The sequence below is a fragment of the Herpailurus yagouaroundi genome, unplaced genomic scaffold (assembly GCF_014898765.1).
Source record: "Herpailurus yagouaroundi ecotype Mexico unplaced genomic scaffold, PumYag 163, whole genome shotgun sequence".
Taxonomy (NCBI): domain Eukaryota; kingdom Metazoa; phylum Chordata; class Mammalia; order Carnivora; family Felidae; genus Herpailurus; species Herpailurus yagouaroundi.
The window spans coordinates 39,067,775-39,094,134 of NW_024412404.1; the positions used below are offsets into that span (position 1 = coordinate 39,067,775).

The 26,360-nt window shown below is 38.0% G+C and overlaps 1 protein-coding gene across 2 annotated transcripts; it reads left to right on the forward strand.

Moving 5' to 3' along the window:
- Window positions 1–5: 5 nt before the first annotated feature.
- Window positions 6–26,360, forward strand: CUTC (cutC copper transporter). Of its 2 annotated transcripts, XM_040486130.1 has the most exons (9): window positions 8–204; window positions 3,009–3,080; window positions 6,166–6,225; window positions 10,223–10,432; window positions 11,144–11,179; window positions 13,855–13,988; window positions 23,107–23,134; window positions 24,753–24,858; window positions 25,854–26,360. In XM_040486130.1, the coding sequence occupies exons 1-9, from the start codon at window positions 144–146 to the stop codon at window positions 25,966–25,968; spliced, it is 822 nt and encodes a 273-aa protein (XP_040342064.1). In that variant the 5' UTR covers window positions 8–143; the 3' UTR covers window positions 25,969–26,360. The 2 variants fall into 2 exon arrangements, with proteins under 2 accessions (XP_040342065.1, XP_040342064.1); XM_040486131.1 differs by lacking the exon at window positions 3,009–3,080 and having other exon boundaries at window positions 6–204.

Genomic DNA, 26,360 nt, shown 5'->3' on the forward strand with positions numbered 1-26,360 from the left:
TCTTTCGCGGGGGCTGCTGGGTCTGGGTGTCGGAGACGCGCCGGGGTGCGCGCAATCATCAGGCCGCGCTTCGTTGGGCGCGCGCGCCGGAACCCAGACCCTGAGTAGAAATCGAAGACGCACGAGGGAGGGACGCGTCGAGCATGAAGAGGCAGGGGACCTCCTCGGAGCGGAAACGGGCGCGCATACCGTCCGGGAAGTCCGGTACAGAAGGGGGCGGGGAGGGGGCGGTCGGCCGCTTTCGCTGTCAGGGGCGGGCCTACGGGAGTTCTCTCGGAGTCCTTTCCCCGGCTTCTCACATCTCTCAGCGCGGCAAGTTCTGTCGTTCTGGCTTTAAACGTGTAGAAGCTGAGGGCCTGAGAAGGGGCTTGTAGCGAGAGTGACGCGGCTCCGGAACCAGATGTGTGGGGTTTGCATCCCGGCGCGTCTAGTGTGCGACCGTGTTCAAGTTGGTTAACTTCTTTCAGCCCCACGTTTCCCGTCGCCACGCGAGGCTGCGAGTCCCCACCCCGTGGCAGCGCTGGGACTGTTAGCTGTCCAGCGCTGAACACAGCGCCTCACCGTGGTGACCTCTTAGTAACCTGTAGCTGCTGCGGCGGGGGTGAGGGCTGTCCCCAAAGCCGCACCGCTGCCAAGCGCCCGAGCTTGTGGCTGCCCCACGTCCCGAGTTCTTGCTGCTGCGCCAGGCAGGGTGGCGTAGCAGGTGCTGGGGAATTTGGCAGATCCTCCGCCTCGTGAACTCTCGGTTCCTCCAGACCAGCGGTTCTCAAGCTTTTTGATCTCAGGACCCCTTTCCCCTCCTGAAAGTTATCGAGAACCTTAGAGACCTCTCATTTATATAGGTTAAATCTATCCGTATGGACCGTCTTCGAAATGGAAACATTTTAAAATGCTAATTAACTGGAAACCCATTACATGTTAACACCAATAACATCTGTGTGCGTGTGTGAAAAATATCTTCCTAACAAATAGAATGCCAGTATTTTATATTTTTGCAAATCTCTTGAAGATCTGGATTAATGGAATTGCTTCTGCTTTCAGTCTGACATGTCAGGTAGCCTCTTGAAAATTCCACTCCACTTGTGAGAGAATGAGAGTGAACAAGGCAAATAAAGTCTTAGCATTATTATGAAAATACTTTTCACTGCACAGACTCTGAGAGGGTCTTAAAGGCCCCCAGAGGTAACTGGACTACCACACTTTGAGAACGCTCCAAACAAATGTCTTTGATTCCCACAAATAACTGTGTTCCTGGACAGCTGTCATAGCCTTGTGTGTGCGCCTCCACCAACTCCTGGCCAACATCCTTTCTCCTGGGAGGCAAATGGTACCCCAGCTGCATTGTCCAGTCAGATTGATGTGACAGCTGGTCTGGGTGGCTATCAGGAAACTCTTGGAATGAATGCAGTGCTATTGGTTAAGAACATAGTGTGGCACTTAACTCTTTCACAGTTTGAGACTGATCGTCTTCTTTTACATACGTGAGACCTTTGCAATTTGATGTAAGCAGATGATAGATTTTGGTTTTTCAAATAAAATAGCCTTTTTTAAAACGATAAAAGCAATGTTGGCTAGGAAAAAAAGCAACATAGAAAAGTAAAAAAGAGGAAAGTAAAAGTAATTCCAAATCTGCTACCTAGTAGTAACCACTATTAGTATGTGGTGCACATTCTTTCAGGTCTTATTGCATGAAGTGTACATTTAATATTCTGAATTGTAAACAAAAACAATGTGCTTCACTTACAGAAAAACTCAAAACTTTATTTTCATCACACTTGTAGTGTAAATACATGGTTGAAATTTATGAATTTATAATTATTCAGCCTCTGGTAAATCTTTGCATGACTGTTGTATACCAGGGTGGACACTGTGCTTGCTATGGGTGATGATAAAGATTTCTCACATAAAGACTTTATTTAGGAACTTTAAGTCAACGAAGAGTGAACAGACACTTCTCTATATACATAATAATAAGAGGTAGAAAGTAATTAGTGTTTTAAAAAGGTACAGTTAGTTTTTAAAAAGGAACACATAATCTATGAAGAGTTATATGAGTTCAAAAGAGGGAGATACAATTTCCTACTTTGAGAGAGGGGAAATATGGAAATGTGATTTAATGTGAGTCTTGGAAGATTTTACCATTCAACAGTGGAGCTGGCACGGCTTTGTGGATTGAAGAGATGGCCATAATCAAGAGCAAGGATGGGAATTGGGGGGAACTGGAGGTATATAGAAGAAAGAGTATGTAGTTTATTAATGATAACTGTTTTTGAACACACAGTGAGTACTCTCCAGTTTACATGAATTATTTAGTGCTCACTACTCTGAGGTAGGTACTAAAGCCTATTTTGCTTCATAGAAAACTTAGGCTAAGTAACTTGTCTAGGGTCACACAGATGAGTAGTAGGGCCAAAATTTGAAATCCATCCTTTTTCTTAAACATGATCTTTATAAAAACGTTTAAGCATATTCTGAAAATGCTGAGAAATATCAAAAACAATCTAACTTAGAATGTGATGATGAGGTCAGTGCTTTAGGAAAATTAATTTGGCATTCAGTGTGTATTTTCCTTAGTGTAATTTCTTATACATATGTTTGTATACTTATTTCACAGTTTGGAGACATCAGTTTAATAATCAGTATGCTGTTGGGGCACCTGGGTGGCTCAGTCAGTTGAGCGACCCACTTTGGCTCAGGTCATGATCTCACGGTTTGTGGGTTTGAGCCCCGTGTCAGGCTCTGTGCTGACAGCTCAAAGCCTGGAACTTGCTTCGGATTCTGTGTCTGCCCCCTCCCCTCTCTCAAATATAAATAAACGTTTAAAAAATTAAAAAAAAATCTGTATGCTATTTTATTGCACTCATGGTCTCTAGTATACTTACCTACTTGGATTATTGGATTTGGACATTGGGCATTGTATTTTGGCAGCAAAATATAAAATAACAGTGGTAGATTGGTCTGGATGGATAGTACCATCATGAAATTACATTGTTCTCCGTGTATTTTAGGAGCAGCAAATGGATTTCTCATGGAAGTGTGTGTTGATTCAGTAGAGTCAGCTGTAAATGCAGAAAGAGGAGGTAAGACAAAAGAGAATGAATGACAGTTGGCAGTCCCTGTAAGAATCTGAAAATGAATCCTGTTGAACTGATCTTGGGAGCCGTTGTGATTACTAAGGATCCTAGTAATCTTTTTGAAAACAGCCAACCGACTGGAAAACATACTGGAAAATTATCATCTTCTAATCTTACTCCTCCAGTAGATCACATTTTGAGTCAAGTGTCTACAGTAGTGCTTACTCACCAACTTCATTTTTTTTAATTGAACTTAGCAAAGACTTCATTTTTTTTCAAACTATTGATTTAAAGATGATTTAAGAGATTTGCTTCCATTTTCATCATCGAGACTTTTATCATTATCTCTTTTTTAAAATTTCTAAAAATATTTATTTATTTTTGAGAGAGAGACAGAGCACAAGCAGGGGAGGAGCTGAGAGAGAGGGAGACACAGAATCTGAAGCAGGCTCCAGGGTCTGAACTGTCAGCACAGAGCCAGATGTGAGGCTCAAACTCATGAACCAAGAGATCATGACCTGAGCCGAAGTCAGAAGCTTAACCGACTGAGCCACCCAGACGCCCCTATCATTATCTTTTTTTTTTTTTTTTTTATTTTTTTTTTCCAGCTTTTTTTATTTTTGGGTGAGAGAGAGACAGAGCATGAACGGGGGAGGGGCAGAGAGAGAGGGAGACACAGAATCGGAAACAGGCTCCAGGCTCTGAGCCATCAGCCCAGAGCCCGACGCGGGGCTCGAACTCACGGACCGCGAGATCGTGACCTGGCTGAAGTCGGACGCTTAACCGACTGCGCCACCCAGGCGCCCCTCATTATCTTTTTTTTAACATTATTTTTACCTCAAAGTTTCTTTTGTGTTCTGAACCTGCTTTAATGGGAAGCATAGAAATTCCCATAATCCCTGGGGGGTGCCTGGATGGCTCAATTGTTTAAGCATCCAGCTCTGGATATCTGTTCAGGTCATGATCTTGTGGTAGTGAGATCTAGCCCCACGTGGGGCTCTGCACTGGCAGCATGGAGCCTGCTTGGGACTGTCTCTCTCCCTCTTTCTCCCTGTCCTCCACTCATGCGTATGTGTGCGGACGTTCTCTCTCTCTCTCTCAAAATAAATGCAAAAAAAAAAAAAAAAGAAATTCCCATCATCTTAGGATCAGAAATTTTTAAAAACATTTTATTATGGAAAATTTTAAACATATACAAAAGTAGAACAATATAATGAATCCCCACATCACTCAGCATCTACTATTTTCAGCAAGTGCCCAATCTTTCATCTATATGGGAATCAGGATACTTTTTGTAAAGAGCAGCATAGTATATATATAGTATATATATATATATATACTATATATATATATAGTATATATATAGTATATATAGTATATATTTTCAGCTTTGCTGAAAATCCTCTGAAAATGTAAAAACCATTCTTAATTTGGCAATAACGAAGAGTGAAATGCTGATACATGCTACAACATAGATGAATCTTGAAATTATTCTAACATTGCAAGTGGAAAAACATTAAGTGGAAAAAAGTCACAAAATACCACATGCTGTATGATTCCACCTATATGCATTTTCCACATTGGTCAAATTTTGGAGAAAGAAAGTAGATTAGTGGTTGCCTAAGGTTTGGGGGCTTGGGAGAAGGGGAGGTAACTGCTAAAGGGTATGAGGTTTCTTTTTGGGGTAATGAACATGTTCTAAAATTGTGTTGATGGCTGCCAAACTCTATAAGTATACTAAAAAATATTATATTGCACACTTTATTTTATTTCTTTTTTAATTTTTTTAATGTTTATTTATTTTTGAGACAGAGAGAGACAGAGCATGAATGGGGGAGGGTCAGACAGAGAGGGAGACACAGAATCGGAAACAAGCTCCAGGCTCTGAGCTGTCAGCACAGAGCCCAATGCGGGGCTCGAACTCACGGAGCGCGAGATCATGACCTGAGTTGTAGCCGGACCCTTAACCGACTGAGCCACCCAGCCGCCCCATATATTGCACACTTTAAATGGGTGAATTGTATGGTATGCGAATTGTGTGTCAGTAAAGATTTTTATTTTTTGAAAAACACATACACAAACATTTTTAACTTCTAGGCCATAACAAAAACAAGCTATGGGCTTTTTGCCTGCAGTAGATTCAGATATTGTTAGCCTGATCCATCCTTTATAAGGTTTTCTTTCAGCTTTTCACCTAATGATTTTAGCAGTGCCTATTTTAGTAGGGTTTGAAAAATGGTACTATAGTAATTCTAACATTTATTTACTTTTCACTTATTAGAAGTATGCTTCTGTAAAGAACTTTCCTTCATCAACTGTTTGGTTATATTGGGGTTCAGTTTCTATAAGAAAGGCAGGATTAATGCTTGCTCTTTTTCTGCTGTTTACTGATTTTTGGGTAATGAGTTTATTTTCTATCTCCCAATGAATTGTTTTATCAATATGAATCTAGATTTAGACATATTTGATGTGTTTTACTCCATTATGGTTATTCTTACTGATGCTCAAAGTGTCCCCTGTTTGGCTGGTATGAGCCTTTTCAAGCTGGATCCTGAGACTCTTTTGACATGATCCTGTAGTCCGATAGTTGATTTGCTTTCAGCATTCTCTTATTCTTGAAATTATCTTGATTTAAGCTACTTAAAATTATCTTATACTTTTTTAAAGCTTAGACACTCTTCAAAAAGATTGTTAATATCAATGAAGAGTCAGTGTTCCACTGTGATCAGTCCAGAAACTTATTTATTGTAAGTTACATCCCTATTCATGGAGAGGCAACCTTCTAATACAAATTTTCAGGAGATCTAGCTTAACTTGAATTAACTCTTAAATTTGACTATCATTAACACAATATGGGTTGCAGAATATAGTTGGGATTAAAAATAGAGTGTTATTCTGGTTTTATAATATGATTTCTCTCAGTTTCTAAGAATCTTTGCTATATTTTAGAAAAAAGTGTTAAGTTTATTGTTTCATAAATGTTTACTTTGAACGATAATTTTTGAGCAATGCTTCTTAAAACTGTTCTTAATTTTTAATTTTTAAAAGTTTATTGTATTGAGCAATGCTTTTTTTATTATTATTATCATAGGTGCTGGTCGGATTGAATTATGTTCTGGCTTACTGGAAGGAGGAACCACACCCAGCATGGGTAAGTGTCTGGTTTTCATATTTTCTAGGAGGAGTTTATAGAGCCCAGAGACAATGGGTAATATGTTTTATTGAGATCTTTTACTAATGTTACTAATGTGTTAACTATGCTGTGGATATTGTATCAGTTAGAAATGCTTATGCGTATGAATAAATCTATCAAAGATGTGATCCTCATACAGTACATCAAAAAGTTGAGAGATAGGTAGTTACTGTTAATATTGGTTTAGTTGCTCTGCAGTAATATCAAGGGCCAGGGTTTTTTTTCTTTTCTCTTTCCATCCTGGCATCCTTAGCATATTGACTTTTGTCTTCATTTCTTCCCTCCTGGTCTTTTTGCTGTTGTCATACATCTATCTTACTGCTATCTTCTATCTATGTTAAAAATACATACACTCCACACTACTTTTTGTTTAAAAATTCAATTATCTCTTAAAGAGAATAAAAGAGAAAACAATCAGTGTAGTTACTATTTCTGGTGTTCTTCATTCCTTTGTGTAGGTCTGTGTTTCCATCTGATCTCATTCTCTTTCGGTCTGAAGTAATTGTTTTAACAATTTTTTGTATTACAAGTATGCTGGTGATGAATTCTTTCAGCTTTTGTATGTCTCAAAACGTCTTTCTCCATTTTTGAAAGATATTTTTGCTGGGTGTAGAATTCTAGGTTGACGGTTTTTTTTTTTTTTCTTTCAGTACTTTAAAGATATTTCTCCACTGTCTTCTTGCTGGTGTTGTCTTTCATATGAAATCTGCTATCATCCATACCTTGTGGATTTTTGGTGGTGGTTTTTTGTTTGTTTGGTTGGTTTTGCTTTTGCTTTTGCTTTTGGTTTTTTGTATAATGTCTCTTTTTTGTGGTTGCTTTAAATTTTTTTTTTTTTATTTCTGGATTTCAGCAATGTGATAACAATGTACCTGACTATAGTTTTCTTCATGTTTCTTGGACCTGTGCATTTATAGTTTTCATCACATTTAGAAAATTTTCAGCATTCAATATACTCTACCCCCAAAGATGTCACATACTTGTTTTAGGCTGCTTGAAGTTGTCCCACAACTCACTGATGAACTATGTTGGGTTTGTTTTCTTTTGTTTTGTTTTTTTTGAGACAGAGAGAAAGTGTGAGTGGGAGAGGAGCAGAGAGAGAGGGAGACACAGAATCAGAAGCAGGCTGTCAGCAAAGAGCCTGACATGGGGCTTGAACTCCTGAACCGTGAGATCATGACCTGAGCCAAAGTCAGGCGTTTAACCAGCTGAGCCACCCAGGCGCCCCTCTCTTTTTTTCTTTTTAATCTCCTTTTTCTCTGTGTTTCATTTTACATAGATCCTATTGGTTTGTTTTCAAGTTTACTAATCTTTTCCCTGCAATGTCTAATCTGACATTAATCCCACACTGTGTGTTTTTCATCTCACACATTATAGTTTTCGTTTCTAGAAGTTTAATTTGAGGCTATTATATCAAGTGTGTTGTTTCTGAACTCTTTTGAACATTTGGAGTAAAGTTATAGTAGCTGTTTTAATGACTTGGCTGCTAATTCTAACATCTGTACGAGTTTTAGGTTGGTTTCATTTGATTGGTTTATCATCTCATGATGCATTTTGTGTTCCTACCTGATAATTTTTTATTGGCTTCCAGACATTAATTTTATTTTGTTGGGTCCTGGATATGTTTGCATTCCTATAAACATTCTCAAGCAGTTACGTTATTTGGAAACAGTTTATTCTTTTTGGGTCCTGGCTTTAAAGTTTGTTAAGCAGGTCTGGAGCAGTGGTCAGTCTAGTGTTAACTATTCCCCACTACCAAAAGCAAGAACCTTCTGTGTTCTCTATCCAGTGCCCCACGAATCTTCAACTTTTCCTATATGCCTGTTGGGAATAGGTGTTATTTTTGGTGCACCAGGTGTGAATGACAGGCACTATTTCTTTCTAATTCTTTTCAGTGGATTTTTTCCCCCTGGCCCTTGTATGGTTTCCTTGCATATATGCACTCATCACTACTGAGCTGAATATTAGAAGGGGATTCTCTTCAAATCTCCAGATTTCTCTTTCTCTTCCCACCGGTACTTTCTCCTGTGAACTCTAGTCATTTGGTCTCCCTGGACTCTCAGTTTTGTCTCTTCAACTCAGAGAATTCTCTGACCTCCACCTGGGTTCCCCCTTCCTATACTGCAGCCTAGAAAACCCTCAAGGTAATAATTTGGATCAAATAAAGAGCTTATCTCGTTTGTTTCCCATCTTTCAGGCATCATTGTTCTTTGTTGCTTGACATACAGTGTCTTTCAAACCATTGTTTCATATATTTTTCATATTCATATGTGTTTTTTGGTTATTATAGGTAGGAAGATAAATCCAGTTCCTGTTACTCTGTCTTGGTCAAAAGCAGAAGTCCCTGTATGAATTTTTGACTCTTCTATGTTACTCTGAGGTTGATGATAGCATTATTTAGTATAAAGGTTTATATGTGCTGTAAACCTTTGGAATCTTCTCACTAAGGGAGGGCATTCCCTGGCCATTCTGTGAAATCTCCAGACCATCTCTAAATTTGAATGCAATCTGTTCTTTGCAATCGTAATCATGATTCATTGCTTGGTGCTGGGCATATTGCTATTCCATGCAAAATTGGGGATCTTTTAGCAAGGAAAAAGAAGTAAGTTCATAAACACAATGGTGCTTGTCACAGAAATTATACAAACAGTTCCCAACAGATGATGGTTTGGCTTATGATTTTTTGAGTTTGCAATGGTGTGAAAGTAATATGCATTCAGTAGAAACTGTACTTTGAATTCTGAACTTTTCCTAGGCTAGCCATTCGTGGTATGGTACTCTCATATGATGCTGGGCAGCCACAGCTCCCAGTCAGCCATGCGATCACGAGGGTAAACAGCCAATAGACTTAAACCATTCTGTACCTATGTAACCATTCTGTTTTTCACTTTCAGTACTGTATTCAATAAATTACATGAGATATTCAACACTGTATTATAAAATAGGCTTTCCATTGGATGCTTTTGCCCAACAGTAGGCTAATATAAGTGTTGTGAGCGTGTTTTTTTTTTTTTTTAATTTTTTTTTTCAACGTTTATTTATTTTTGGGACAGAGAGAGACAGAACATGAACGGGGGAGGGGCAGAGAGAGAGGGAGACACAGAATCGGAAACAGGCTCCAGGCTCTGAGCCATCAGCCCAGAGCCTGACGCGGGGCTCGAACTCACGGACCGCGAGATCGTGACCTGGCTGAAGTCGGACGCTTAACCGACTGCGCCACCCAGGCGCCCCATGAGCGTGTTTATGGTAAGCTAGGCTAAGCTATGATGTTCAGTAGGTTAGGTGTAATGAAGGCATTTGGATTTAAGATCTTTTCAGCTTAAGATGGGTTTATCGAGATATAACTAACACCAGTCATGGAAGATATATACTATTGAGGTTTCTGAATTAGTCATGAATTGTGTGATATTTAGGTGTTTTTGTTCATAGATCTCTATATAAAATCACAAATAAGTAGAACTTTGCTTCCTTTTACATAACTCTTTTAAAAAAAGGCTTTAATTAATTTCTTTGTTCCTAAAGGATCATAAACTTTAGAACTATGTAAACATCTCTATAGTAGGTTCTAAACAGAGCTGTAATCAATTAGAAAGGAAACATTGGATTTTATGGAATACACTGGCAGAATATTGAGCCTGTTACTTCACTTTCCAATGTTACATACCAGCAAAATGATTTTTCTTTAGTAAACTGACAAGTGCTTTTAAAAATTCAGTAAATTTTTTCTGTTTTCTAAATTGCTCTTTTTTACCCTTGGTTTTCTTATTTAACTTCTATTATATGCACATTTTTTAATTTAGGGTTGTCATTCCCTTTAGATCTATCTCTGGTTGCCTCAGTCATTGCTTCCTTTTCTTATAGAAGTGATACACAAGAGCTAATAAATTTTATTGACTTCCTAGAGATGTTAGTTCACATTTGAATTTTAATTAGTCTGCTCTCTATATTCTTTTAGGTGTCCTTCAAGTAGTGAAGCAGTGTGTCCAGATTCCAGTTTTTGTGATGATTCGGCCGCGTGGAGGTGACTTTTTATATTCAGATCGTGAAGTTGAGGTGATGAAGGCTGACATTCGTCTTGCCAAGCTTTATGGTGCTGATGGTTTGGTATTTGGAGCATTGACTGAAGATGGACACATTGACAAAGAGTTGTGCATGTCCCTTGTGGGTAAGAATTTGTATCTGAGACCAAAAAGCCTCTAATGATGATTGCGTTGAATACTTCTGATATTGAAACTAACATAACATTGTGTGTCACTGCAAGTAAAAAAAAAAACAATGCAATTGCAAAACTGACTTTTCAGTCACACCTGCAGGCACTTATACTGACCTATTTTAAACAGTTATCTAGATGTCTGGGGCAGATCTAGGTATAAGTTCTAGTCCTACTGACTCCTCAGTTGTTATAGATCAAGTTCTGCTGCTTTTCCTGGAAGTTTAAGGGAAGTTTGCCTCAATTCCTTTAACCACTGCACCAAACACTTCAAAGGCTATTGCAGTTGTTGAAGATGGGGAGATGTGGAGAGGACAGAAGCATACTACTTATAATTCTAGGCCAAAGTATTTCTTGAAGATTCTCAGAGGGATAAAAGTAATAGATGTAATGCTGCCTTTATAAATAACCAGATCGCATAATTTTTATTTAGTCTGGCTAAAGAATTGATGACCATTTTTTTCTTTTAATGAAAATCAGAGATTAATGGAAACATAAGAATTCTGAATTTGGAAGGCTGCCATTTTATTATCTTAGTTCACTGTCTTTGCTTCTTAGGAGAGGACAGTATAAAATAAAAAAGTCCCATCTAACATGGAAAATTCTATATACACCAACCAGTGACGATCTCTTCATTTATATTGTTATTTGACTTTATTTTTGTAGCTATATGCCGTCCTCTGCCAGTCACTTTCCACCGAGGTGAGTCATTTCCATTTTAGAAGTTCTTTTGAACGGTGTCAGTTTTCTAATTTTACCAAATGCCATAACTTTTTTATGGAACACATAAAGTGTTACAGTGTTACCAGTTGGTTTCTTTATAACTGTTATAAACTTAGAGATAATGCACAATTTGAAACTTAGTTATGAAAACTTGTTAAAAGTAAATGCTGGTGTGGTGGGATATAATAGAGGGAGAGAGTGGGAATTGTCTACAAGTGTATGTACTTGTCACAGCATTCCAAGCAAGAATCCTGAGATTCATTTTTTATTAGATGCCTTAGATCATGTGCAACTCCCAAAAGAATAAAGTGCTGTGGGGCGCCTGGGTGGCCCAGTCGGTTAAGCGTCCAGCTTCAGCTCAGGTCACGATCTCTCAGTCCGTGAGTTCGAGCCCCGCGTTGGGCTCTGGGCTGATGGCTCGGAGCCTGGAGCCTGCTTCCGATTCTGTGTCTCCCTCTCTCTCTGCCCCTCCCCCGTTCATGCTCTGTCTCTCTCTGTCTCAAAAATGAATAAATGTTAAAAAAAAAATTAAAAAAAAAAAAAGAATAAAGTGCTGTGGCCAGTGAAATGAAATGTACTGCCTGGCTTAAGCCAGACAAGACCATTCTAGGAACTAGTGATGTGACCAGCTTTCCCAGATGAATATAAGATTCATGGGCAGAGGTGGGGAAAGGGGTGGATATCTGCATAAGAATTGGTTACTATTAGGAAGGAGGAAAGAAGAAATAGATGCTGGATAGTCAATGAACAGATGCTCACTGTTATGTACAAAAGTGCATTATTGATAGCTTGTCTACATCAGAATGGTTTCTAAAATTATCTGATAGTTTCATATAAAAAATACTTCTTGTCTATAAATCAGGTAGTCCTAATTTCCGTACACTTTTGTTAAACCTCAGTAAAACGGAACAAGTCAATTTTGCCTGCAGAGGGCGCTCCTTTATATGTGAAAAGAAAGAAGTCTCCAGTCAAAACTTTTTTTTTACTTGATGATATATGTATGCATGAGAAATTGTTGAATGTTTTTCTGCCGTTTTGAGTAAGCATTCGAAGATTAGGATAAGAGTGGGCTCTGTCATTTGCATCTATTTACAGAAATTAGAGATAAAGCATTTGTTATTCTTGTTGCTTTTTGAAATGGATTATACCACCAGAAAACTGTTTTCTTGACTTGCTGTTTAGCAATGCTTCTCATAAACTAGCAATAACTAAAAGATGTTAGAATGTTTAAAATCCAGCACCTTGAGAGTAGCCAAAAAAAGTTTGTAAATATGAAAAGTAATTTTAATCAGTAAACATTTATCTGAAAAATATATAGTTTAAAATTTGACATGCTAAATAATTTAAAAAGTACATGTGTCATATCGAATGTATTTTTCTCTTCTTAAACTAAGAAAATCATTTCAAATTTCTTTTCCTTCAATACATTTAACAAAAATATTTTTATATTTTCAAAATTTTGCATTGTTGTAAGTTCTACATTGTTTTCACTCATGCATTTAATGAGATAGTATGATAGTGTAATCACTGGTGAGGCGCTGCTACAAAAAAAGGAAAAACCTCTGTGGTACATTTAGCTGCCTGCATACACTAACGGGTAATGTAAAGGGGTCTAACCTTAATCTGCCATGGATTAGAACTTCCAAATCATGTAACAGTGCTGAGAACCAAAGCAGAAGTTTTTATTTTTGAGGTTCCTAGTGCCACTTTCCTCCCTGAGGAGGAGAGAAGTCTCTTAGAAAGTAGAATGGAATTACAAGTTTATATAGTCTGTTGTGAACAATTGTTGTACTATGAGCCATAAGTATTTGGAGTAAATGGAATAGTACAAAATATTAATCAATAATGAGAATGTGAACCAAGGCCTTTTTAGGAAATAGCGTAATATTTGTCTCAAGTGAGGTTTGTCTAGTTTGTCTGAAGGCTTAGAGCAGTTTTCCAAATTTGAGTCACTTGCCTATCACATTTAGAGTGATTTGAGTGCTACCTGTGCAAATGTATGTAATAATTTTCATTAAATAAAATCTTAAGTGAATTAAAAAAAATTTTTTTAATGTTTATTTATTTTTGAGACAGAGTGCAAATGCGGGGGGTGGCAGAGAGAGAGGGAGACACAGAATCTGAAGCAGGCTCCAGGCTCTAAGCTGTCAGCACAGAGCCTGAAGCAGGGCTCGAACTCAAAACGGTGAGATCTTGACCTGAGCTGAAGTCAGATGCTTAACCGACTGAGCCACCCAGGCGCCCCTCAAGTGAATTTAAGGAGAAACTTTTATACCTCATGAAAAATGGAAATGTTTTGCTCTTAATCTGTGTTTAAGTAAATAAATCTGTTCAGGTGGGTACCATCTAAAATGTTCACGCGTACCATGATGGTATGCAGACTATGTGGTGTGCTGGTAAACTAGTTCTTGGATGAAGAGAGCCCTGGTACATAGTATTTGTTGAGTTCTGTGGTTTAAATTCTCCCACCTTGACTGGCTTCAGGCTGTCAGTGGATAATAATCATGCTTGCAGAACTCCTGAATATTTAACAGTTGGCTCTGGCTTGCCAATATAGGCTAGGTCCAGCACACCTCTGTGTGTATACTACATTTTGGAAAGCACTATATTAGAGGATAAGTGTTCAAAATTCAAATCAGTTTTATTTATTTCAGCCTTTGACATGGTTCATGATCCAGTGGCAGCTCTAGAGACCCTCTTAACCCTGGGATTTGAACGAGTATTGACCAGTGGATGTGACAGTTCGGCACTAGAAGGGCTACCCCTAATAAAGCGACTCATAGATCAGGTACACACAGTTTGTTTCCTTTCTTCCTAACTCTGTTGTGCTTGCTCCTGATGTTCTGTTGTTCAGCTAGGTTATGAAGCTATTACTGACTTAATGATTACCCTGTACAGAAAAGCAAGCAGGCAGAAATATATTTATATAATTCTTATTTCTTTCACATGAGCATTTTAGTGTTTAAGACTTTTGAAGTCAAATTGTAACCAGTGCTTAGGGTTTTGATCTAACTTGGATAACCACAGCCAATTTTATCTTTTCTCTGCCATTAGCATTACATTGTTTTAAGCCACATCGTCTCACCATCAGCCTATGTATACTCAGGGGATCCCATAAAAAATTTGAAATAATTATCATGTGGAAAATGAATTCTAAACCTAAAATTATATTCTTCTTTCACCTCTCCCTATCTATCAGGATAGGAGGAAATATGTTTTACCCTTGTATGAATTTCCATGATGAGTTAGCATCATTTGTAGAGCAGGCAAATTTGTAATTGTGGTATGTCTGTTTTTCTGACACCAGTCCAGAGCCATTTTGAGTTAGTGAGTATGGACTTTGAGACAAGAGAGTTCTGGATTTAAGACTCAGATACTTATTTGATTTGTAATGTTGAGTAGATTATTCATCCTCTGTTCCTTTATGTGTGCAATTGAGAAAAGTTTAATACTTCCTTTATAGGGTTGTTCTGATGATTGGTAGAGAGAAGATATGTAAGAGCCTTAGCATAGTGCTTGACATATAATAGATCTTACTACATGTTAGTTTATTATTATTACTTCTCCTGTTACTAATATTTTTTTGGTGTTCTGTATAGAAATCTAATTATGTTCACTTTCTTATAGCCATGAAAATAATTTTCAGAAATTTCATCTAAGGATCTGATGTGACTTTGCTAGTCTGGAACTTACTGATTTTACAAGTATTTATTAAGTATATATTAACTGCAGGGCATTTGTACTGTGGTGGTGACCTGTGTGTGTGTGTGTGTGTGTGTGTAGTCACTGCCCTTGGAGTTTGTGGCACAACAGGCACTTTTTTTTTTTTTTTAATTTTTTTTTTCAACGTTTATTTATTTTTGGGACAGAGAGAGACAGAACATGAACGGGGGAGGGGCAGAGAGAGAGGGAGACACAGAATCGGAAACAGGCTCCAGGCTCTGAGCCATCAGCCCAGAGCCTGACGCGGGGCTCGAACTCACGGACCGCAAGATCGTGACCTGGCTGAAGTCGGACGCTTAACCGACTGCGCCACCCAGGCGCCCCCCAACAGGCACTTTTAATAGAACAAGCAATTGTAATAGAGTGCTATAAAAAAAGGTACTAAGTGGCACCTGGCTGGCTCAGTAGAGCGTGCCACTCAATCGGGATAGTGAGTTCAAGCCCCACGTTGGGGATAGAGTTTACTTAAAAAAATAATATTTTTTTTGAGAGAGGGAAAGAGCATGCGCAGAGCAGGGAGTGGGCAGAGGGAGAGGGAGAAAGAGAATCTTAAGCAGGCTCCATGCCCAACTTCAATCTCGCAACTGTGAGATCATGACCTAAGCTGAAATCAAGAGTCAGACATTTGGGGGTGCCTGAGTGGCTCAGTCAAGTAAGCTTCTGACTTTGACCCAAGTCATGATCTCACAGGTGGTGGGTTTGAGCCCCACATCAGGCTCTGTCTTGACAGCTCGGAGCCTGGAGCCTGCTTCGGATTCTGTGTCTCCCTCTCTCTCTGCCCCTCCCCTGCTTGCACTCTGTCTCTGTCTCTGACTCTCTCTCTCTCTCTCTCTCTCTAAAATAAATATTAAAAAAACATTTTAAGAAGCAGACATTTGACTGACTGAGTCACCCAGGTGCCCACCCACTCTTTTTTTTTTTTTTTTTTTAATTTTTAAAGGTACAAAGGGGCACATTTGAGAGGAATTAACCCCAGTTTTGGGCATGGAATTGGCAGTAGTTAGCTCCCAGAAGAAGAGTCACACACACATTCATTTGAGCAATGATTACAAGTTATCTGTGTAAAAGGAGGTAAGGGGAATAGGTGAATGCCTCATGCAGAAGAAATAGTGTATACAAAGACCAGGAAAGAATAACTTACTACGATATTGAAGAAACCAGAATATTGGATGTAAAGAGAAGAATGCTGTCCAGAGCCTTGAAAACTGTTGAGGAGTGTGTATTTTATCGTTGGGGCAGTGGGAAAGTCTGAAGGGTTTTAAAATAGAAGAATCGAATTAATTTTTAAATGTTTTCTCACTGTGGAGTAGAGAATAATGTAGATATAATTGCCATAGTCATGTCTTGCATTTCATTATCACTGTGTTGCGAATGTAATTTGTAGTTTAATCATTGGTTGGCAGGAAGCATGGAGTTAAATATTCTCATACGCTAACTTTACTTCTTTTTTATAAAAGAAAAATTCCATGTATTTAGGGTATACATGATATTTCAATATTAATATATATATATAGTGAAATAGTTACAGTCAAGCTAATTAACATATGCATCTCATGTAGTTACATTGTGTGTGTGTGTGTGTGTGTGTGTGTGTGTGTGTGTGTGGTGAGAGCACCTGAAATATTACTCTCTTAGCAAATTTTTAGAATTCAATGAAGTATTCACTATAGTCTCATTGTGCATTATATCTGTAGATTTGCTCATCCTGCATAATTGCAACTTTGTACCCTTTGACCAGCATCTCCCTGTTTTCCCCACCTCCTCACTAGATAGCAATGTTCTACTCTCTGTTTCTATGTATTGGACTTTTTTTTAGATTTCACATATAAGTGAGATAACACTAACTTTACTTTTTGAAGCAGTTATCTAGCAGTATAATATACTGGTTAAAGCCTAGGTTTGGGGATTAGAAAGTCTGTGTTTAAATCCTAGCTTTGCCATTTATTAACAGTAAGCCTGGGCAAACTACCTAACCATTCTAAACTTCAGTTTCTTCATCTACAACATTAGCATTTTAATAGCACCTACCTCCTACCTCCTAGAATAGTTGTGGATTACTTCAGATAATAGCACAAAGTCTGATACTTAGTAAGTGCTTTATGTTGTTAAATCACTTTGATAGCTTTAGGTAAGCATACAGTTCTCAGTAATCTTATGGAAACCCCCCTCCCCAAAGTGGCAGAATTCATTTAATTTGTCCATGTTTTGAAAAGCTTTCACTTGGAAGAAACAGTTAAATGTGACTTTTTTTGGGGGGGGGGGGGACTGGGTGACACAGTCGGTTAAACATCTGACTTCAGCTGGGGTCCTGATCTCATGGTTTGTTAAGTTCAAGCCCTGCATCAGACTCTCTGCTATCAGTGCAGAGCCTGCTTTAGATCCACTGTCTCCCTCTCTCTCTCTGCCCCACTCCTGCTCTCTCTTTCTCTCTCAAAAATAAACATTTTTTTAAATGACTTTTTTTCCTAGAATCGTTTCAGCTTTCTACATAGTAAACATTTTGTTTATGGATGCTTTTGCACATTTGAGAATACTAAATGGCCTTGTTCCACTTATTTCTCTTAACAATTATTAAATTCTGTGCGATAGCCCCTTCTCCCTTTTATTCTGTTTCATTACCTTGCTTTATGGTTTTTTCATTGTACTTACAGCTACCTGAAATTTTATTACATAAATATACCTATATGTTGTCTCTCTTCCTTGAACATGAAAGCTCCACAAGAGTAGGAACATTATCTTGTTTACTGTGTCAGGGAGGAAAAACTATTTTTCTGCCTTCTTAGGTTTTATGTTTGAGGGCCTGTGAATTAAACTGACAAAACACAGATTAGCAGGAGGAAAAAAGATTTTAATCACTTATGTATATATATTGGAGTTCACAAAGAAATGTGACTAAAGGAGGTGCTTAGAATTTGGGTCTTACACACCATCTTAATAGGTGAAGAGGAGGTAGAGGGAGGGGCACTTAGGAATTTAGAAGTGGAAGGAGGAAAAGCATTTGTGGGGTGGGAGGAAAGACTTTTTGGAAAGATAAATAGGTGGACCCTAATGAGAATAGATTGAAGATATGAAAGTTTAATGACAATGTCTTGTTTAGGTATGGTGCTGATGAATTGCTCCCAGAGGGGAATTTTGACCATTGAGTTCTTTTTGAGTTCTTTTGGGAGGCTCTGCTTTTAGGGCAGGTAAGGAATTTCAGGAACTCAAATGCTTTCAACTCAAAATGATTTTTATGCCACAGTGGCATATGCTGGGTCATTTCAACCATAATATTCTCTATATCCAGAATAGTGCCTGATAACATGGTAGGCACTTAATAAGTATTTGTTGGATAGATGGATGAGTTAGTAAAGTGACATTGATAAACACTCTCATGATAGATCAATTTGATCAGGGTTTAAAAAATTTATCAGAAGAGGGGGCGCCTGGGTGGCTCAATCATTTTAGCATCCAACTCTTGATTTTGGTTCAGGTCATGATCCCAGGGCCATGGGATTCAGCCCCAGGTTGGGCTCTATGCTGAGCATGGAGCCTGCTAGAGATTTTCTCTCTCTCCTTCTGCCCCTCTCCTCTGCTCACGTGCTCTTTCTCTCTAAAATCAAAAATTAAAAAAAAAAAAGTTGGTCAGAAGGAGGTTCTCTGAAAAGTCTACAAAATGTCAGTCTACAGATTTCACAGTATGTATACATACAAGCTTTTTTGGTAACTTTGGAGCTGTCTTTCCAAAATGACATATAATTCAGATGTCATGAAAAATTATATGCTTTTTCAGTGACATATATGCCAGAAGCTGGACTTGGAGGTCACTTTTGATTATTTTACTGAGGCCCTGATACTTAAATACTAGTCTGGGGGGTTCTAATTTCCTCATTATAGAGCACAAGTTGTTGTTGACTCATATCTGCAAAAGAGATTTTTTTTTTTTTTGCACCTTATCATATTGTCATTAACTAATTTAACAGTCTCTGTTTCCCTTTCTGCACCAGCATATAATTTTTTAAGTTTATTTATTTATTTTGAGAAACAGAGAGAGAGACAGTGTGAGCAGGGGAGGGGCAGAGAGAGAGGGAAAGAGGATCCCAAGCAGGCTCCACTGACCACATGGAGCCTGAGGCAGGGCTCAGTCTCATGAACCATGAGATCATGACCTGAGCCAAAATCAAGAGTCGGACACTTAACTGGCTGAGCCGCCCAGACACCTCTAGCATATCATTTTTTTTTCGTTTTAATATTTTTAAAAATATATACTTTATTGACAAATTGGCTACCATGCAGTGTGTACAGTGTGCTCTTGGTTCGGGGGATAGATTCCCATGATTCATTGCTTACATACAGCATCCAGTACTCATCCCAACAAGTGCCCTCCTCAATGCCCATCACCCATTTTCCCCTCTCCCCTACCCCAGCCCAGCATCAACCCTCAGTTTGTTCTCTGTATTTAAGAGTCTCTTCTGGTTTGCCTCCCTCCCTCTCTGTTGGTAACAATTTTTTTCCCCTGCCCTTCCCACATGGTCTTCTGTTAAGTTTCTCAAGTTCCACATGTGAGGAAAAACATAAGATATCTGTCTTTCTCTGACTGACTTCATTTAACATAATACCCTCCAGTTCCATCCATGTTGATGCAAATGATGGAATTTCATTCTTTCTCATTGCCAAGTAGTATCCCATTGTATATATAAACCACATCTTCTTTTTTAAAATGTTTTTTTTTTTTCAACGTTTATTTATTTTTTGGGGGACAGAGAGAGACAGAGCATGAACGGGGGAGGGGCAGAGAGAGAGGGAGACACAGAATCAGAAACAGGCTCCAGGCTCTGAGCCATCAGCCCAGAGCCTGACACAGGGCTCGAACTCACGGACCGCGAGATCGTGACCTGGCTGAAGTCGGACGCTTAACCGACTGCGCCACCCAGGCGCCCCTCACATCTTCTTTATCCATTCATCAGTTGATGGACATTTAGGCTCTTTCCAAAATTTGGCTATTGTTCAAAGTGCTGCTATAAACATTGGGGTACATGTGCCCCTATGAATCAGCACTCCTGTATCCTTTGGATAAATTCCTAGTAGTGCTATTGCTGGGTCGTAGGGTAGTTCTATTTTTAATTTTTTGAGGAACCTCCACACTTTTCCAGAGTGGCTGCACCAGTTTGCATTCCCACCAACAGTGCAAGAGGGTTTTCCGTTTCTCCACATCCGCACCAGCATCTATTGTTTCCTGAGTTGTTAATATTAGCCACTCTGACTGGTGTGAGGTGGTATCTCAGTGTGGTTTTGATTTGTATTTCCTGGATGATGAGTGATGTTGAACATCTTTTCCTGTGTCTGTTGGTCATCTGGATGTCTTCTTTGGAAAAGTGTCTATTCATGTCTTTTGCCCATTTCTTCACTGGGTTGTTTTTCAGGTGTTGAGTTTGGTAAATTCTTTATAAATTTTGGATGTTAACCCTTTATCTGATATGTCATTTGCAAATATCTTTTCCCATTTCATCGGTTGCCTTTTAGTTTTGTTGTTTCCTTTGCAGTGCAGAAACTTTTTATCTTGATGAGGTCCCAATAGGTCATTTTTGCTTTTAATTCCCTTGCCTCTGGAGACATGTTGAGTAAGAAATTGCTGTGGTTGAGGCCAAAGAAAATTGCTGCCTGTTTTCTCCTCTAGGGTTTTGATGGTTTCCTGTCTCCCATTTAAGTCCATTAAGTCCATTTTCATCCATTTTGGGTTTATTTTTGTGTATGGTGTAAGAAAGTGATCTAGTTTCATTCTTCTGCGTGTTGCTGTCCAGTTCTCCCAGCACCATTTACTTAAAGAGACTGTCTTTTTTCCATTGGATACTCTTTCCTGCTTTGTCAAAGATTAGTTCACCATACATTTGTGGGTCCAATTCTGGGTTCTCTATTCTATTCCATTGGTCTATGTGTCTGTTTTTGTGCCAATACCATACTGTCTTGGTGATTACAGCTTTGTAGTAGAGGCTAATTGCCTCCCACTTTGGTTTTCTTTTTCAACATTACTTTGGCTCTTTGGGGTCTTTTGTGGTTCCATACAAATTTTAGGATTGTTTGTTCTAGCTTTGAGAAGAATGCTGGCGCAATTTTGATTGGGATTGCATTCAATGTGCAGATCAAGAATATCATTTTTTAACTAAAAGAATTTGGAATGCTTTGGGTGCCTGGGTTGCTCAGTCAATTGAACATCTGACTTCAGCTCAGGTCATGATCTCATGGTTGGTGAGTTCAAATCCCACTTGGGTGAGCATGAGCCCTGCTTCAGGTGAGCCCCGCTTCTCTCTCTTTCACCCTCTCCCTCGCTGTCTCTCTCTGCCACCCCTGGGATTTTCTCTTTGTCTCTCTCTCTCTCTCTTTCTGTCTCTCTCTGCCCCTCGCTCACTTGTGCCCTCTCTCTCAAAAAAATTTTTTGGAATGTTTTTCACAAGATAACTCTTATACCTAGCTCTTTGGAGCTGTTTTAGAGTTTGTGGCTATTATATAAAGACCCTCAGCAATCGTACTGAATGCTTATCTTAACTTTACACTGCTGGTTACTTAGAGCTCATTAAAGTATAACTTGTCTTAAAAGTAAAGGGAAGGCTGTTTCTCCCTCTGCTCATGATTATCTCTATCATCTTCCCTACTGTTATTACCTTCCCTTTTTACTGTTTTTATGCTTTATTGCTTTTGAGACTTTCTGCTTCTCTTCCCTTCTTCACATTTGTTATTACAGAAGTTAGCTAATTTTTACTTTACTCCATTCTTTTGGTTTCTCTTTTCTGTTCTCTCATATCCTCTTTTTCCTTTTCTCTTCTGTCCTTCCCACATTGGATGGCACTACCCCTTTTTCTCCACTCCCCATTTTCCCCTCCCCACACTAAGCCAATCGTTTTGTTTTCTTATTTGTCCTAACTGGACATGATATGGAAGTTAAGTATTCTCAACATTAATTGTATTTATTGACTATATTAATCAATTGTTTCATTTTTTCTATGGAAAAAGAAACTAAGCTATACGTGGTTCTTTTTTTTCTTAAGTTTATTTATTTATTTGGAGAGGGGGATGGAGGGAGGGGCAGAGAGAGGAGAGAGAATCCCAAGCAGGCTCCTCGCTTGCAGTCCAGGGAGTAGGGGGACTCGACATAGGGCTCCACCTCAGGAACTGTGAGGTCAACACCTGAGCTGAAATCAAAAGTTGGATGCTTAACCGACTGAGCCACCCACGCGCCCCTATTTATGGTTCTTAATTGAATTTTTTAATAGTTCACTAGTACCCAATAGAAGAAACATTTTATACCCAACTTTGTGTGCATATAATAAGCTGCACAGTTGAGGCAAATGACTTGGAATTGTTTTGAGTGGCAGAATTGGCTGGTCTGGTATTAAAGTTTCCTCTCAGGAAACATATGTGAAAAAATTCATTTTCCATACAATTTAAATGGTTTTATTCAGAAAATTAGTGAGCTTGACATAATGTGTAATTTTTATTCTGTCATCACTACCTACCTGCTACTAGTAGTTCTGCTAAATTTGCATTTGGGGTGATATCCTTTTGACTTTCAGTGATACTGAGTATATCCCTAAAGCTGATTTAGGAAATGTAATGAAAGTTTGAATAAAGGTAAAGAAACTTCGATACCTGTCTTCCAGAATTATCAGAAATTAATCCATATAGTCTGATTTTATTACTTAAAACCCAGTTAAATGGACTCATGGGTTTTTTTTTTTTAGCTGATATAAGAAGCTAGGGAATTTAGTTGAGGATACAAGACTTGAATAGGGTTTTTTTCCCCCCAGTAATTTACTATTATGCTGTGCTCTGTTTTCTGCCGAAATCTTGTTTCAATTCAACTACTTCCATTCCGCTGCATAGCAAAAACTCAGAATTAATGTTATTTTTCAGTAATGACTTTTCTTAAGGTGATGTGATTATTCAGTGTTTATAGCATAGTCTCCTTTGTGTTCATCACAGTACAAGTCTTCAAAGCAATACAATAAAATAACCTTTCTGAATAGAAAGAGTTACTATGCTGAACATCTTACCCAAGATCCCAAAGAATTAGAGATGACCTATTGAAAGTTAGACACTAGTAGTAGTTTTTAAAATTTAATATACTTTCACTCATGTTTCTGTTCTCACTGCCTTATATCTCATTTGAGAGAAAGATATTAAAATTTGTGTTTTTTTTCTTTTTTCAGGCAAAAGGCAGGATTGTGGTAATGCCAGGTATTTAATTATCTATCCATTTGTTAGTATAACACTGAAGTGCAGTGAAGAAAGAACAAAGGAGGCAGGATGATATGAGAGAAAGTATTAATACATGGTATTCAGAGAGAATAAGTAATTTGATTAAAAATTTAAGATTGAGAGATGTGTGCTGGAATTTAAAACTTCAGATAAGGAGAACATTCTAGCAGGGATTAGCTCAGAGAGTAGCAAATAAGGACGTAGATTGGGATTGGGGTTTCTCCATTTTCCGTAGTATAGAATTTTGTGAATGTGGATGGATGTTCATCTCTGGTGAGGCACACCAAGTTCAATGCTGCTATGTTGAGTTAGGGCCAAACGTCCTAGTTGTTAACAAGGTGTAAGCAAACATTTAGGCGGTATCTCTGGACAAATATAATACTCTCTTGGTTCTTGAAAATCTCTGATCACCGAATTCTTCCTTTTGCTAGAACAGTTGGGACATATGTTCCTGATGATAACCATGAAATCAGCTAGGTACATTCTGGCTCATTAGAGGTGAACAATTTTTAAAGAATTAATAAGGGGATCTAGAATCAGAGTGAAAGAGATATAAAGATAATCTTAATTTCTTCATATTAATTATAAAAAAGTAGAAAATTGCATAAAGAATACTCATTTACTCATTTCCTACATTTAACATTTTGCCACATTTGTTATCTTTTTTTATCCTTAGGTATTTTAAAGTTAAAAGCATCATGGCATTTTATCTTTACACGTGTCTCAAATAAGCCTATGTTCTTTCAACTTCTTAGGGCTCAGTGATATTACTGTACCACTAAGAAAAAACAAGTTGATGAGTCCAAAAGAGTGTGTAAAGTCAAGTTACTTCAACAACTTGAATAGCTTGAGCTACCAAGTACATAATTTATCAGTCATTAAAAAATCTTTATTAAATACATACTATATACTAGGGAAGAAGAATAAAAAGATCAGTAATTTTATATTTTTAATCTGGTATTAGTTCAGAATATGATTATCTGTATACAAATATTTAAGAGATTGTTCAACAAAACAAATGAGTCATTACAAAGTTCTTAATTGTACAGTTTTAATAAAGTAGAATCAGATGCTTCTGTGAAAAACCAAGTTGATATTATATTGAATAAACTGCAACACCTTGCATTTTACCCCATTTCCAAGTCATGTGCTCTTTGAATACTGGTTAGAGAATTTGTGTCTTTCAGATACATCTCTGAGGCTGTGCTTTTGTAGCTTCTTCCTCAAACCTATCCTTACTTTTTGTTTTAATTTGATTTTGCTTTAATTGAGAGGGAGTGGGGATAGAGATTTTTCCTTGCCCTAGAACAATCTTTTTAAAGTCAGTAATATATAGCATCATTATATGAACCAATAGATGTATAAGATTCCACCATACAGGTTCTGTGACCTTATTAGTTAACTGTTCTCCAGAGTCTATAGTCTGTCTTTTATCATTCCTTTCTTATCTCATTCTAGCATAGTAGGGAGAGAGTAACTCTTAAGTCAATGAGAAATTTTGGCATGGGAATTTCAGGTAGAGTAAGCAGTCATTGCTAGTCATTAAGTTTTATACAAAATTTTATTCTTCTTAATGTATTACTTATTTTTCCAACAGGGGGTGGCATAACAGACAGAAATCTACAAAGGATCCTTGAGGGTTCGGGTGCTACAGAATTTCACTGTTCTGCTCGGTCTGCTAGAGATTCAGGAATGAAGTTTCGGTAAGAATATATTCTTTGATTCGTGTAAGAAGGGATGGATTAATCTTGAATTTCCTGATTTCCTTCCAGTAAGGAAGACCTTATCGATGGTATGATTAATGAATGGAATGTTGTGATTAATACATACGTATTACCTCGTTCTTGCAGTTTTTCAACTGCAAATGGTTTTATCCTGCCTCATATAAGCAGGCTTTTCTGAACTTAGGTGAATCTTTATATATTTAAGTCATTGCTAAACTTAGACCACTTAATAATAAACTCTAATTCAGCAACTAAGCTTCAAATGAGTCAGATATGTATGTGTGTGCATTCAACTGTGATTTCCTTTAGTGAAGTTAATAACTATGGTAAAAGGATGGAGGAGTCATAGTCACTTTTATCCCTCCTACCTTTAATTCTTAGTCAATCATCCCTCACCTTTGTTCCCTATTTTTAGTTATTTTGAAACTATGCCACTATTAAGAAATTGAAACTATTGCGAGTTTTTTATTACACTTTGGAAGATTCACATAACTGAATAGTTAAGTAGTTGATTATTTCTGTTTAGAATTGGGAAAAATGAGATATAAAAGAAGCAAGAGCCTTAGAACTACATTTTTAGAGGGGTGCCTAGGTGACTCAGTTGGTTAAGCATCCAACTCTTGATTTCAGCTCAGGTCATGATCTCATGATTCATGAGCTTGGACTCTGCACTAACAGCACAGGTCCTGCTTGGGATCCTCTCTCTCTGCCCCTCCCCTGCTCGTGCTTTCTCTCTCAAAAACCAAAACAAAACAAAACTACATTACTAGATATAAAATCAAGTATACTGTCAGGTAGATTTGGCTACTAGATGTTTTAAGTAAGTAATTTGTAAAAATTATGAAATATGAGAATCCAAGCCCTTGACCTCCTGTCTTCTTGAACCATTAAGTAGCCTATAAAATGAAATGCCAGTAGGAGGGCTCATTTAACAAGTTATATAATTATCTGTCCTTTTATTATTTCTGTTGCAGAAATTCCTCTGTTGCCATGGGAGCCTCTCTTTCTAGCTCAGAATATTCTCTAAAGGTAACAGATGTGGCACAAGTAAGGACTTTGAATGCTATTGCAAAGAATATTCTGGTTTAGCCAGACCTCTCTGAGAGACATGGATATCACAAGATGAAGGTAGAAGAGTAGTTTTTAATTCTCTGACACAGCTTTGACCTTCTTCTCTGGCCAGGACAGTCACAGTCTTTAAATCTCACATGGCTATAGAGACTGTTTCCAAGAAGACAAAGAATTCAAACAGAGCTACAATCAATTCCTTTGCTTAATCTTGCCAGCCATCTCCATTATCATGGTTAAATGTGGTCTATGCTTCTTCCGCAGACAAAGGTTTAATTAGTCTATTTTGTGGAATTAATTGATGAACTGGGAAAATTGAACTGTAAGATAGGAATTCAGAGTGTGACTTCAGGGTCAATTTAATAGCAGTATTTTGCTTTTTCGTTTGTAAAATAAAAATTTACATTCTGTAA